Here is a 15,044-nt window from a genome sequence, read left to right as displayed (position 1 = left end):
CCCTGGTCCCAGGACGGGCAGAATCCGACCCTGCAGATACGGTCAACACCAGCAGCTAAACAGGGTCAAAAAGGGCTGCATGGAGGATATGTCCAGCTGCTGTTAAATACTGCAGGACATCACGAGGGAAGGATGACTCCATCGTTTTCTAGCAGCTATATTGGATGGGTTTCAGGAGCTGCCAATCCTTTTGGGGAGTGCATGGTGGGGGACATGGCCCCTTCCCATCGCTTGGCGGCGGACAGAGCAGCCTCCTTCATGCAAAGGTGCCCAGAGCATCCTTCATCCGCAACACCGAGCCCTCAGCCCGAGCAGAGCCCGGAGGTTTGTCCATGGAGGGGGTGAACCCCACGGCCCCCCCCGTCCCCAAGGGCCGCCCGCGATGCTGCGACAAGAGATTACACCGACCGTCCTGAACACGACATCAAACCCCGTCTGTCAGCCCCCACCAATAATCCCCCAGGACAAAAGACCCCGAGGGCAGCTCCTGCCCCCACCAGTAATTCCTCCCCTGCGCCCTAATCCCCGGCCCTTCTGTCGCAGCGGCCAAATCCAATTAACCGTGCAACGATCGTGCTCCACCCTCCCGTCCCGGCGGGTGTTCAAACAGATCCAGCGGCCGGCGAGCACGTGGGGACCCTCCTTGAGGTCCCTCGGGGATGGGTGCTGTGGGTTGGCACTGCTGGGGCTGGAAAGGAGCATCCCTGCCCTTTGGTGGGGTTTATTCCCCCCAAAAAAGGGCCTTCGGATAGCCAGGAGGTGCGTCCGGGCAAGGCATAGCCCCTGGTGTGAGGGAGGGGAGGTGGTCTGGGACTCGTGGCTGTCGCTCCGCTTGGGGTGACTCTTTTTTCCCATTTTCCCAGTTGGTTTGGCCGCAGCACCGGCTTTCAAGGCGACACTCCGAACAGCAGCGGAACGGCGGCCATCACACCCACGCAGGTCCAATTCAGCCTCCAGGACCTGATAGCCGTTTGCACGGGGTTTGCCATGAGCCTCCGAGCTCCGTTTCACACATCCAGTTGCAGAGGAAGATGCTCTGGTCCTCCTCCGACCCCGCACGGGGGATGGCTGGGAGCAGGAAGGATGCTCTGCGACCCGGCCGCTCTCCCCAAGGCCGCCAACGGCTTTTCCCACGATCTGATTTGCAAAAATAAAAAAAAGGCTCGCAATGGAGGTACAAACACAGGACAGCCCCGACAAACCCCCACCAGGAACAGGGTGCAGCCAAATAAACAGCCCAAATGTTTCTTTGCAGCCTTTGCCGGGGCAGCAACATGTGTGAACTCGAGCTGCAAGATCAGGATGTGAAATCAGATATTTTTGGGACGGCTGAAGCTCGTGGGACAGAAAGGAGGAGCGGTGCAAGGGGAACCGGAGGGCGCAAAGGCAACGTGGCACTGGGAAGGGGGTTTGGTGGGGACCACCAGGGATGTGCCGCCAGGGAGATGCTGCCTTTCTGGGCCTAGACTGGGGGAAAAGGTGCATAAGTGATGGTTGGCCCCAGGCAGCACCTTAAATCAAGTGGAGAAATGCACGGAGGTGGAGGCTGAGTCCAAGGGGACGAGGTCCGACCCAGCCAGGGGACAGCGGAGGGTGGCACGTCGGCCATCGGCAGCTGCTCCGAGACCTGAGCTAATGTTTAGCTTTGGACTTTGCCAAATTGTCCAAGGGGCAAAGGAGGACGAGGGCACGAGACCCATGCGGGGCAGCAGGCAGCTGCGAGCCAGCGCGGTGCAGGGCTCCTGCACGAGCTCCGGCTCAGAGGGGTGCGATTTCTGGGCGTAATTTCTACCGGTTTGGTCCCGGTTTGGCAGGGGGACGTTTGCTGACAAGGCCTGGCTGAGCTCCTCCGTTCAGCTCAGCTCTTCATATAACGCTCAGCCCTTCCTGATTTATTTTATTCCCAGCACTCCGGGCTCCAGAGGGGTGTTTGCAAGGGCTGCGCTAAGGGGACATCGTCGTGGTAAGGGCGAGGAGCCTGGTGGCATCGCCGACAAGGCTGCAAAAGCGTCCCCAGCGCTGGCGCAGGGCTGAGCATGTCCCGCTAGCCTGGATAACCCTCCCTGGGAGGCACCTCGTCTCTATTTAAACCTCCCTCTCCTGGGATGTTATTAAGGCCATGTCTATTAAATTGCTCTGCGTCGCTTCGGCACGGCTCACCCCCATCGCCACCCACGCTCCCCGGGCAGCTCTCGTTTGACCACGGCCGCCTGTTTCCCCTCCATCCCCATCACCTTTACCCTGCAGCATCCGAGACCTTTACATTTTGAGTTTTGCCTTGCCGGGCAATTTTGCACAGCAACATTTTCCAATCCCAGATTATTCTAATGACACTGCTGAAGCGCTAAAAATAGGAGAAAGGCATTTTCTGCCTCTCCCCCACCAGTCGCTGCCGGGAGCGCAGGGACGGCACCGGCAGCGGGAGCCTCCGAGGTGTTTGCGGAGAGCGTTTGGAGAGTATCACACCTCCCCTTTCCTTTCCCAGCCGTGGATCTTTAAATATCTGGCCCAAATCCACACAAGCCTGTAGCTGCTTAACTCTTTCTTTGCATTCAAACCAAAAGGAAATTGGGCATCTAAATAGGGCTGGCCGAGGAAACGGGGCGGTGGGTGCGAAACCGCCCCAGGGAGCTCCTGCCTGTGCCAGGGCAAGAAGGACTGAACATGCAGGAGTGACTCAGCCACGGCGTGGGCGATGGGGCTCTCCCGGCTCCCGTGGGGACATCGGGGCTCCCACGGGGCTCCCGGCGCCCGCCTGCCCTATCCCGCTCGGCTTCATCGCGTGCCGCAGCCCTTGGAGGTCCCCAGGTCCTGAGTGCGGTGGAAAAGGCTGTGAGCCAAGGCAGGGAAGGAACCCCTGAACCCACGCTGCTCTCCCCAAAGTGATGCGCTCCCTCAAAGATGATGCACATCCCTAAAAACGTGATGCACTCCCCCCCAAAATGTTGTGCTCCCCCAAAAAAGGGATGCACTGCCCAAAACTCAGCCATGCTGGATTTAGCACCTGAACACACTTGGCACGGTGAAGCAGCAGCCTGGGGACAGCTGAGCCGTGCTCTCCGTCATGGATATCACCACGAGGAGGGTTTTGGGAGCACAGGAAAGGAGGTGACGGCAGCCCCAGGGCACGGGTGTGCAGGGACACGCTGCTTCCCCAAACGTGGCTTTTCGGAGCTGCTTCCTCCCTGCTGCACGCCTGACTGCCGCATTTACCTCTGCTTGATAGTGTCTTGCTCATGAGCTTGTATCCTGCTCCGGGTTGGGAGTGATGGATGAGCCGGCATCAACAGGAGGTAGAGCCCGCAGCCCCTCCAGGATGCCCCGCTGGGTACGGCAACAGTGATTTTTCCTTTTGGGGCGATGCCCAGGGCAGCACGTGCCAGGTTATTTCTCTGTTTTATTTTTATTTAAGGCATCTTATGGGATCCTGCACTCACCGAGGGTGGCTGGAGCTTGGGAATCCATGGGGACATGTGGACAACGCATCTCCAGATAGCCTCACCAGCCCTCAGAAGCCACCACACATCAACTGGGTTAAGCCCGCGCTGCCAGCCTGTGCAGGGGGAGCAAAACGTGCAGCTGCTGCCAAATCACGTGCAGAAAACTGTCACTAACGACTTCATCCACGGCTTCAGACCGGATTCCCAGAGCCTGCACTGGGAATGGGTCCATGCATCACCCTGGGCATGAAAACTGGTCCCAGCATGCGGGCAAGGATGCATATGGTGAGCCGGGGAGCAGCCAGCCAGCCCGGGGTCATATCCAGCCCTATCAGAGACACAACTGCACTTTTTTCCCCCCTTGGGGCAGCACAGGTTCTAACCAGAGGTGAATTAACACCCTGCACCAAGGGCCTCGGGCCAGGATTCTGCTGAAGCTGAGCCGAAGGAGAGCCGGGCTTTGGAGGTCGGTCAGAGCAGGAGAATTGTCCGATTCCTGCTGCCGCGGAGAACAGAAATGCCGGGGATTGCACACGCCGGGGATTGCACTGGAGCGGAGCAGCTCAGCCCCGGCCGCTGGCCACGAGATGGATGAGTCAGAGGTTTCGGGCACAATGGGAAGCGCGGGCTCAGCAGGGACCGGGATGTGCCGGGATGGGGACGTGCCAGGATGGGACCTCAAGGCCACCGAGCGCTGCATCGCCGTGAGCAAAACCTCCTCAGGGGCAGGGCACAGGAGCAATGGGAAGAAACGTGACTTTTGCCCGCCTGGTTGCCAAGAGAGGAAGGAAAGGGGTGCACTCATGGTGGCGTGCGTGGAGAGGGGTCGTGCCACGCGTCCTTCCCGTCCTGCCGGCAGCCAGACCGGCCACCAGCGTGGGGCTGCCTGCACTTCCCAGCCGGTGCTGGCAGGGTACCAGGGACCATGTCCCAGCTCGGCAAGAGCCGTCTCCAGCCTGGCTGCTTCCCCAAGGCATCCCCACCTCCCTCTCGCCCACTGCTGTCTTCTCCCTTATGCAGCCTTTTCCTTTTTTTTTTTTTTAAAAAAAAAAAAAGCAAAGCAAACCCACAAGTGCAAGAAGAACAAAAAAAAATAACCAAGCCAAAGCAGGAGCCCTGTATCGCCACCCATTCTGAGTCACTCCGACATGCCCTCAGCTGCCCCCACATCCCACATGGGAGCTAGCAAGGGCAGAAATAATTGGCACACACTAATTACAGGCATGAAGATGGAGGTGCTGCTTGTGGGCCACGCAGCCTCAGGCACATGGGTCTCACAGCTTGCAGCAATAGGTGAAACCTCCCACAGCAAACCGGGGGCGGACTCAGCCATCCATCCCCAGGGGCAGCGGGAAGGATTCTCCAGAAATGTCTCCAAAGGCCAAAAAACATTTGCCAGAACTGCAGCCACTGCTTTCTCTGCTCATCGGCATCTTCCATCCCCTTCCCACGGGACGGTGGCTGGGAGGAGAAGGGGATCCTCAAAAGAGACCACAGACCTTCGACGCCAGCATGGACCACCTGCACCATCACCCTGCCGAGGTCCCGGGTCGCTCCCCGGGGCTGGGAGCACCCAAACACTCGTACTCAGGGCTAAAAACCACGGCTGTAGTTGCCCTCCAGCACAGGAGCAAGCACTCACTGGCGTCTTTGTTGCAAAAAAACCCTCGCTGTTTGCTCAGCAGCAGAAAATAAACTTTTTTTTCGTATCGGGATGTGAAAGGAGATAACTGCTGGACCACGAGATGGAGGTCCCATGGCTTTCCCGCTCCGGGGGATGACAGGGTGCTGCACCGGCAGCAAGCCCTGGGCAGATTGAACCGACACCGTTTCGGGAGGCGGGCGGAGAAGGCGGCTGCGATCTCTCTCCTCGCATCCCACACGCCGGCAGCCGCAAAAGTGCGTGGCGCCGATGAAACCCTCCCCTCCTGCCCGCACGCTCGCGGGACCGTGCCTGCAGCGTGCGCTGGGTCGAGAAGCCACGTCGGCACGGCTCCAGCCACCGTGGAGCGTCCCCGTCCCCACGCCACCGAGCACCCCCAGGTCAGGCTGGCAAAACGCCTGGGGTTTGAAACGCCGCTAACGAGGCCGGCATCACGGCCACCCACTGGTGCCGTGCCCGCCACGGTCCCCAGGGAGCCTTGCCCAGCCCTTTTGCAGAAAACAGAGGAAATTGCTGCAGTTTTGGGTTTGGGGTTTTTTTCCAAGTAGGGTACGTGCGAAGCGGGATCCTGCGCTCATCATCTCGCTCCTTCGGCCGGGCACAAGCCACTTCTCAGGGACCTACGAGGCAGAAGGCAAGTGCAGCTGGGGATGGGAGCCCCGGTACGTAATCTCCCGTCGCCGAGTGGGCGAGTGACGGCGTTGCGGTGCCGTTTGCAGCAGCTCCTCGTCTTGAGGCTCGGGAAACGGCACAACGGCAGCGATCGGCCGCAGGCTCGGGGGCATCTGCTCCCTCTAAATGAACCAGAGATGCCGTTTAACTGAGCCACTTGCCCATTTACCGAGGACCCGCTGCAGTCGGTGGGAGCAGGAGCAGATCCGCTGTAATACAAAGCCTTTTCTAACACTATCTCTTAATGCCACAGGCAAGAAGTATTTCCTAAGAGGAAAATCCATTTGTCCAGGATTACAAGCACAGAAAATGATTATACAGCTGCAGAGGACAGGCTTTCCCAAGCGAAGCCACCAGCCCCGGGGGATGCGTGGGTGCGGGTCCTGGCCCCACGCAATCCCGGGGGCTCTGCAGCAGCGCCATGAGAAGCGCGGGAATTGCTCACGGATGGCTGGATCCGGACACCGGCGCACTCTGCGGCACCTGCCCCGTGTCCCGTGCTTTTCTTAGGAAAGAAAAAAAAATAATCAGGGTATGTCAAGGGTGAATCTCCTGAGGTCTGGCAGGTTTCTGAGCTGTGCCGTGACTAATATGGGGACAAGAAGTGATCAGCGATTTATGCGGCTGGTGCTGAGCTGGCATTAGACACTGTGCTCCATCCCAGACTGCATCCAGGTGCCCTCGCCGTCGATCTAAGTGGAAGTGAAAAGCTACACTGGCTGTCACAGCAAAGAGTAAGCAGCCCAGCAAAGCCCCAGTGGGACCACAGGGTGATGGCACTGCCATCGGTGTCACCGAGATGCGGGTGCCACTGGAGGGACCGGGCAGGAATGAGCCACCCACCAAGGCTGCGGTCTGACCCGAGCGCGAGGTGATGCCGCCCCGGCAGGCAAGCATCACGGCTCTCCCGTGGAAATCGCCAGCAACCTCCACACCTGCAACCCACACAGCGTGTTTCCCATCATTCGAGCTGGTGTTGAAATGATTCCAGAAAATTTCCTTTATTTAAGCGCGATGTTCGGCAAACGCCCCGGTCTCCCAAACACCTCCGCCTGTGACCGGCGGCACCGAACCGGCTCCCACGGGAGGTTTGCTGCTCTCTCTTGCGAGGGCGTAATCAAATTTTGGCAAGATGACGCAGAGGATGCGTACCCAGCTCGGACACCGTGGCTTTGGTGATGCCGGCTCCATCGGCAGCCAGCTCGGAGGTGGCTGCGTGCCCGCTGGAGCCAAGGGAGGGATGAGCTCTCCCATGCGGAGAGCGCTGGCGCAGATTTGGGCCGGTACGGTGCTGGCAGGGATGGGAGTTGTTCTCAGGAGTGCCTGCTGTGCCCCAGGGACCGGGCAGAGCCCGACACCGGCAAAGCCACGCGTAGGCAATGCCGGGCACCTCGCCGAACCTCACCGAAGAGGCCTTGTGTTTAGGTGAGCCGATGCACACTCTCCCCAAAGGGACACAGCTGGGACAAAAAAAAAACCAACGGGGACAAACGGGATGGGTGAGGCAGGCAAGAAGCAGGACCAGCGTTTCCCTCGCATCCCATTTTCCACGAGGGCCCCACGCCTGCTCCTGGTTAAGAGCAGTAATCCCTGTGCCATGGCAGCCACCGGCCCTACGGCCACCCCCGTCCCCAGCCACCACGGAGCTCAGCCCTGGCAGGAGGATCCCGATCCCCTTTCCAAAAGCCCTTTCCCCCCTGCCCCCCCAAAAAAACCCAGCCATTTCATCCGGTGGCTCCAGGGACAAGACGCAGCGAGGCGGCAGCCGCCGCACACGTCACCCCCCCCTCCCCGCTGCCCTGGTTAGCGGCGGTTTCCTCTTCACAGAGACCGAGCAGCGGCAGCAGAAGCGGTTGGGTTTTACATCCCCCCTCGCAGCGGGTGCAGCTGGTGACGGGGAGATGGCGCGGGGGGTGACGGGACCTGTCACCCCCCCCCAGCCACAAGGTCCCCCTCGCCCGATGACGTTCGCAACTTTAGCATTACAGGCATGAAGTTGAGGGCACGGAGGAGCAGCCAGCGGCTGCGCGCGGGGAAGAGAAAAGCATGACTTCCTCCCTTTTTTCTTCTCGACGAGACATCCGAGCTCATATATAAAGGAAGTGCTGAAATCACATGCCCCATCGATAAAATACAGTTATTCCGTCAGCACCAAACCCCTGGGAAACGCTGCTCCCCTCCTCCCAGGGGTCTGCAGGCAGCAAAGAGGCTGCAGCTGCAGGGACATGGGCAAACGGCACGGCTCTCACACGTTCAGACACCACTTCTGGAACAAGAGTTTCTACCAGGGAAGTCATGCTGGTGTAAACATGCCAGTAAATATCTTCCTGCAGGCCACCGGTTAATTAAGGAGCTCTTTTCATAACAAGTTAACAAATAACACGTGCGGTTACGACAAATTACATTCTCGCTTTGCTGTGCATTCACTAATCATCACTGTTGTGCTCTGCAAGCCAGGACAGTGTTTTATGGAGTGTGAAGTTTGCAAGGAACGCTCTTACTGGAGATAAAGGGAGCCCAAGCTCAGGGCAGGCCCAGAAAGCGCCCAGGTGCCCACGAACAAGGCTGCCCCCAAACCAACAGCTGAGGTTTTGAGAAAACCCAGTGCATTTAGCCTAAATACTCAGGTTTCTGAAGCAGGGACCGCTCGTGCTGTGCGCAGCGTGAACAAGGAATTGTAACGGGCCGTTCCAAATCACGTTGAGCAGCACCTCTGTCGCAGCAGACCTACTTTCACAGCGCACAGCCAGGGCTGCGGGATGGCGCAGGCAGCCACGGCTGCTGCCACTACAGAGCAGAAGTGAGATTTACTTTGAAATTACATCTCAAAGCCATCGCTGTGCAAAACGAGAGGCAGCTTGGTGAGGAATACCAACAGCAACAACGAGCCTGCTCACCAGAATCGTTTGAAGGTGTCGAACTTTAGCGCTGCGGATCCTTGTACCAGAAAAGCGCAGGTGAAATCAAAAGGAAGAACAATTTCACACAGGCACAGGGACCATGTGCGTGTTCTATCTGTGCAGTACCTACCACCACGACAGCCTCTGCTCCTGGAATGAGACTCCCAGGACCTCTGCAACGCAGGAATGACACAGAAACCACAGGATGAAAGAAAAAGCAACAAACCCCACCATCTGACACCCATCTCAAGTGTAAAAATTTTATTAACTCTCTATCTGGGGCTGTGTGATTGAGCCTGCGTGATTGAGCCCGCTCAGAGAGTTTTCTCCTCACAGAGACCGTGGTGCGGTGTCCTCGGATCCGCTCCGTGAGCACTCAGCAAGCTGCCCACTGCTCTAACAAGCAGAGGTAAGCAGAACATGCACCCAGCGCTGCTCTGGGTGAAGCTCTGGTTCCGTTTTCTGCCTTCCTCTGCCTCAGCTGGCAGACATCAACAGCTCACATCTGTCCTCTTGGAAGGCACAATCAGTGGATCTAGTCTAACTTCTTCTGGTGCCTCATGCCAAGTCCACCATCGAGAAGCCGTTTTCCATAGATGAGTCACAAACCACACTGGAGACAGTCCCTTTGTGGTGTTATTCTATACCCTCTCCCTCTTCTCCAGAGCTCTACCAGTTGCCAAAGGACAGATACTGTGGTCAAAGATCTCACGATGGAAAATTCTGTGAAGAGATTTTAAAAAAAAGTACTGATTTTTAAGTGGCCCGTTTTTGGCACTGGACCCGCATGTTGTGTCAGTGCAATATGCAAAGTAATCTTCTTCATGCATAACTGTCTGCTCCATCAATTAACCAAAAAACGATCTAATCAAGCCTGACAGGTGCCAAGTACCATGTCTAGAGACTGGTTTTGGGGAGAGGGCTGTACAGCAGAGCACACAGTACTAAAAGCAGCAGTGGGCGTACTATTTTAATTGCTTTGGTGCCTCAAAACTCCAGTTTTGAGATGCCACTGCCCTACAGAGTGCAGAAGCAGAAGAGAAAATCAGCGTGCAGCTCAAGGATGGTCCTGCTGCAGACAGAGGCTGGCACCTGGCAGAGCGCTGGGTTTCAGGACAAAGTAGCTCCTTTGTACACGCACGGTTCTGGTCCGCAGTTCCACAGGGTCCCTAACAGTATTTCACAGTCATTTTAGAGCTTCACCCCTGGAACGCTCACACTACGCCAAGTAAACAGCAGCTCTGTGAATTCCTGGCAGTGTTCGCTGCGCCAGTTAAATTAACCTACCGTTTGTTTCCTGTGGATATTCACGATATGAATGTCTTCGCTGCGATACTCTTCATCGTGCTTATCCAGGGGAATTTCTTCCAGCTCAAAGTCCATCTGAAGCAGCTGGTTATCAGAGAACACACAAACAATTCAAATGACACTGACCGCCCTTTTGAACTAAGCATGTTCAGTTAAAAAGGTCCCACAATATACTGCATGAGGGCAAGAAGCCTTAGGAAGCTGGAACCACCACGCTCAGACCGTTCCACTAAAGGCCTCTACAAACGTGTAAGCTGTTTTTCCCCCCGTGCAGCACATTGACCCCCGTTTTAACTACTCCAGTGCCAATTCGAAGTTACAGACACCTTGAAACATTTAAGAAAAATCTAAAAACTCGTGATAAAGCATTTTGCTTCCTCCAGTCTCCGAAGTCCTAAGCCAAACCACAGCACCTGCCTCTGCCTGCCAACCTTCTCAACTGGAGGGGAAGGGGAAAAAAAAGGCTAAAAAGCCCCAGCATCAAGTCTGCAATGCACTCAGAAGACTAACTTGGCTGAACCCTGGCAAGCTAAGGAAGGAAATAAATTACAAGAGAGCAGAAATCATCCAGAAACACCTATTGTGTTTATCATGGGAGTGGCACCTCATCAGAGCTGATGTCAATTGTAAGAACCCTCCTTACAGTCAGGTCCCCACAAGAGTTCGAGCCATGGCTAATTATCAAAGAGGTGCTTTTATTAACACGTACAAATCACCCTGGAATTCTTGCCCTTCCCCTTTGTTGTAGTAGTAGTATTACTACATACAATCCAGTACTCCTGCACAAGGGCTACTTTTCAGCAGACTTCACAGGTGCAGAGTTAAAGCCTGCACTGACTGCCATCCCCACAACCTTAGGAGGATTCAGCTGTTACCTGTGCTCCCTTTCTTTACCTGCACAGAAGATAGAGCTGGACGATTTAACTATATCTCCTATTAACGCTCCCTCAGGAGAGGGGGGAGGAAATTTTTACAAAAGCAGGTATATCACTTAGCAGAGCCTTGTGTTCCTGAGCTACTCTGGAAAACTTTACGCGTATTTTCCCTCTGCTTTCAATGGAACGTGCTAAATGACTGTTTTGATTTTGACAGGTATTGCCTCACATATGGTGGCCCTTTTGCAAATGTGGAAGGTATCACGAGCTAGAGAGGCTTTTAACAACCTATGCAAGCCTGGCTGCCTGGATCAAAAGCATCAATACAGTTAAGATTAGTAAGGCAAGAAAGGTTAGTTCAACATTTTGAGGGAAGGAAAGCTCAGTACGTATCCAGAAAGTCGCTACTGCTAAGCTGGACAATAATTTCACAAGTCACCATCCAAATTTTCTGCCCCATGTAAAAACAAACGTGCTTCTCCTGCTACAAACTCTACTTTGTGCAGTCAACCTGAATTTGTATGTGTAGCAACTGCCGCTGATGTTCAGCTGATCCAATACAAAGACCTTCTGTATCCAAGCTATTTTCCTTGTGTTCAAAACGCACATGTTAAAAACACTTACCTCAAAGTATTTTCTCTCAATTTCAGGGTTCTTTCCCATAGTCCTCTGCTCGTAACAGCACAAGATGCACGTATCAGGGCCAGTAAGGTCCTTCAGTGTCTTCAGTAATGGTTCTAATGACTGCCCAAAAGAGGTTAAGTGTTTCCCACTTAGATTTCAAGTTCATTTTACTGGCACAATACCCTCTAACTAAAGTCTTCACCCAAGAGAGAACTTTCCCGTTTTGCTTTTCAGGAGTTATTTTTAGTACTTTAACTGGGACAAAAAGAACATGGGGGCAAGCTGGAAAGCAGAGGAGAAAGGGAGACTGCATAGGAGAAGAGTTTCACAGACCGACCAAGAAAACTGAACTAGCATCAAAGCCAAAAACATCCCACACTGCTGAGCAGGCATTTCCTTGAGGCACACAACAATGACTATTTCTTGACACGTTTCAAAAGTGAGAATTTTCTCAACCATTCTTGGAACATAGCTAAGATCCAGACCACTACGTATCGAAACAGGACCAACACGGAGGGAGCCAATGCAAGGGGCTGGTAAGACCACTGAAAGGACACTGGGACATAAGGTTCTTCAGGTCATTTCCCTTTTTTTGCAGCTTCTGTTAGCTCTCTGTGCACATCCTACAGAGCTCCCGCTGAGGAGATGAGGCAGACTACAGCAACCACTTAGCCAGAGCATGACTTATCCTTTTGCCTTGCCAAGGGAAGTGTGAGGAGAACCCAAACAATGCAAATGTGGCACTATTAAACTTCATTTAGCAATGCATTAAACAGTTTGTAACTATCAGTTACAATGCTTTGCTTCACACTTCATTCCCAACGTAAAAGAAAAAGGGGGGGGTTGGCACAAATATTAAGTTTGGGGTTTTTTTTAAGCATAAAAAAGGTATCTGGCTGAACCTCAAATAGCCTTTAATCTGTTAAAAATGTCTTTTCTAGCCTTGTTCTACGTATTCCTCTGAACCACGGGGGCCAAGATGCAAGCACAATATTTATTTGAACACTTCTCACACTGAACCCACACCCTTCCCAAGGAAGCTTTCACAGGAGTTTTGCAAAGTCCTCATTTACCTCTTCATAGTAAATGCAATCAGCCATTAGTATATAATCGGGGGGAGGCTGAAATTCTGTAACATCTTCGCCCCTAAAAAGAAGCAAAAAAAAAAGGTGAGAACAAGCTTCGATAATAATACAGCACATACTACTAAAGGACTGAGCATGAAGTTAACTACTATGTTCTTACGCTGAGCCTCCCTTTTACAGCAGTGTTCTCAAGTGTATCTGGGAATTTAACACGGCAAGAGCAGAAGCCCCGTTAAAGCTGAACAGAAACGTTAAAGGATCATACAAACCATTTCAGTACCTTGGCTCGGACTGACCCTGTCACCAGATGTTTGTTGTTCTCTATATTAACCATCAACAGCTCCTGCAGCTCCTCAAGGTCGGTGACCGTCACGTTCGCCCTGGAACACACACGGGGTTACGGCCCGACCCACCGGCACCGGCCCCCGGCCCCTCGCCACAGCGACCACGCACCAAACGGGCATTTTGCGAGAATTTGCAGGATTTCACGTAAATAACGCCGAAAAAAGCGGGATGAGAGGTGGGAAAACAGGCAGTAGGGACCTGCCCCTGCCCCTTCCCGGCAGTCACAGCGTTGCCCCCGCTTCGCCCTCGCCCGGGCAGGCGGGAACCGGAGCGGAGCGGCCCCGTCCGCCCTCCCGCAAGCCCCGGCCGGCGCCGCTCACCCCAAGGTGGCCGCCATGATCCCGACAGCACCGGTACCGGCGCCCAGCTCGAGAACGTCGCGTCGGGCGAGAGGGCAGGCGCCGGTTTCCAGGAATTTGGCGAGCACCAACGCGGCGTCCCACACCACGCAACCCACGCCGCCCGCCGCCCGCTGCTCCAGCCGCAGAGCCGGTCCGCCCCGCCGCTCCAGCTCCCGCACGAAGCCCGCCATGGCCGCGGCACTGAGGCGGCGGCGGCGCCGCCCCTCTCTCCCTCCCTCCTTCCCGCCCGCGGCCGCCCCGCCCGGGTGAGAGGAAATGGCGGTTGTGGGCAGCTCCCTCGCCTCAGCGGTGCCCGTGAGGCGTTCCGGGCTGCCCGGCCGCGCTCTGTATCGACGCCGCCCTCCCTTCACCCGCCCGGGCGGCCGCGCCTCAGCCCCAGCCGCTTCTCTGAAGCGGCAGGAATGCCCGAGGGAGCTGTTCCGTGTAGACCGCTCCCTAACCCCTCCTGGCCAGCTCTCCTGGGAGTTGGCCGTGAATTAGGTGAAAGCATATATTCTGGGCTATCCTTCCTTGACAGGAAAGCGTACTTTTAGTTGTTTTTAGTGCTAGCTGGCAGCAGAGGAGCGAACGTAGAGCTGCTGCGTTGACTGGCCGGGTTGGCGGAGGAGAGAAGGGCAGCAGCCATCACTCGTCTGGGTACTGCGGCCTTGGGTGCATTTGCCACAAAATCAGACTTCCCTCAGAGGTGAGAAACCTCCATTTGCAGGCTACAGGCAGGAGCTTGTAAGTCTGACAGTAAGTCAGACCTTCCTGATTTAGCCCAGCAGACTAAAGATGACATGAAACATCAGCCAGAGGAAAGGCAGCCGTGAAGAAAATTTTCCACATGTGAACTGCCTGAAAATTAACACACAGTGATTCAAAAATCTACTTCACAAGTTCATCAGTGCAGCCTGTAAGCACTGAGGGCATGCAGTCCCACTAGAGCCAGAGGATTGCTAGAAATCGTGGGTGTTGTAGACCCTCATCCAACATTTAAACTTACAAAAAGGCTTTAAAAAAGCAGCTGAGCATGAGTTGACTGTGCGTCAGCATTTTTAAGTGCAAAGGCTTTTGAGTTTTTCCTTGGACATGTGGAAGAAAGTTTTTATTACCTTATTCCTTAGCATTTCTTACCAATGCTCACTCCCTTCCCCAGGGAGGAGTTAACTGCATTTGCTAGGTATTCCAAATGGTATATTCAGACTTGTGGTGTGTTTCTGAAAACTGGGAAAAAAAGAAACAAAACATGGTTTCTTTTATTCCTTCTTGGTTTTGATCTGCTGTGGCGACATCATAGCACCCAAAGAAGTTATTCCAGCTCCAGAGCAGGGGGAAACGCTGAAACTCAGCAACTCAAAATAGGATCACTGAAAACAACTAGAAAGATGTTTCTTTTGCTATTAACTGTCTTCACATTCCATCTGTTTATCTGCACTTTTCTGAGGGAACTGCCTTTTCCCACACAAGCCATCTTCAAACCCAGCAATTTCACGTTTTGCCCCTCTAGCATTTTTTTTGCTCTTTTTATCTATCCCTCTAATTATGAAGTAACCGAAATGTTAATTTATTGCTATCTTGGCATTCCCTCGAACCGCACTGGTGGGAATCTGCCTGCCTTCGACCACTTCCACAGCCAAACAGTTACTTTGGGAATGTGTGTTGCTGTACCCGCTGTACTTTGAGCCACTGGCATCGCTGCTGCCGCCCTGCCTTGGAATGCTTGTCTTTGTATTTTCCAGCTCCTGTTACGCTTGGAAGACAGTTTAATTGTGTGGTAAGTTACCCGTA

The 15,044-nt window shown here is 54.5% G+C and overlaps 1 protein-coding gene across 1 annotated transcript; it reads right to left on the bottom strand.

The window, feature by feature from the left end:
* Positions 1-8,963: 8,963 nt before the first annotated feature.
* On the bottom strand, positions 8,964-13,479 carry VCPKMT (valosin containing protein lysine methyltransferase). The gene is made up of 6 exons (XM_052783676.1): positions 13,233-13,479; positions 12,837-12,947; positions 12,556-12,628; positions 11,483-11,602; positions 9,963-10,067; positions 8,964-9,398 (listed from the first exon to the last, which is right to left on the bottom strand). Exons 1-6 carry the CDS (start codon positions 13,442-13,444, stop codon positions 9,384-9,386), a joined length of 636 nt encoding a protein of 211 aa, XP_052639636.1. The 5' UTR covers positions 13,445-13,479; the 3' UTR covers positions 8,964-9,383.
* Between the last annotated feature and the right edge of the window lie 1,565 nt (positions 13,480-15,044).

This window comes from Harpia harpyja, chromosome 3, assembly GCF_026419915.1.
Source record: "Harpia harpyja isolate bHarHar1 chromosome 3, bHarHar1 primary haplotype, whole genome shotgun sequence".
In the NCBI taxonomy this organism is placed as follows: Eukaryota; Metazoa; Chordata; class Aves; order Accipitriformes; family Accipitridae; genus Harpia; species Harpia harpyja.
This window is presented reverse-complemented; position numbering and strand designations above follow the sequence as displayed.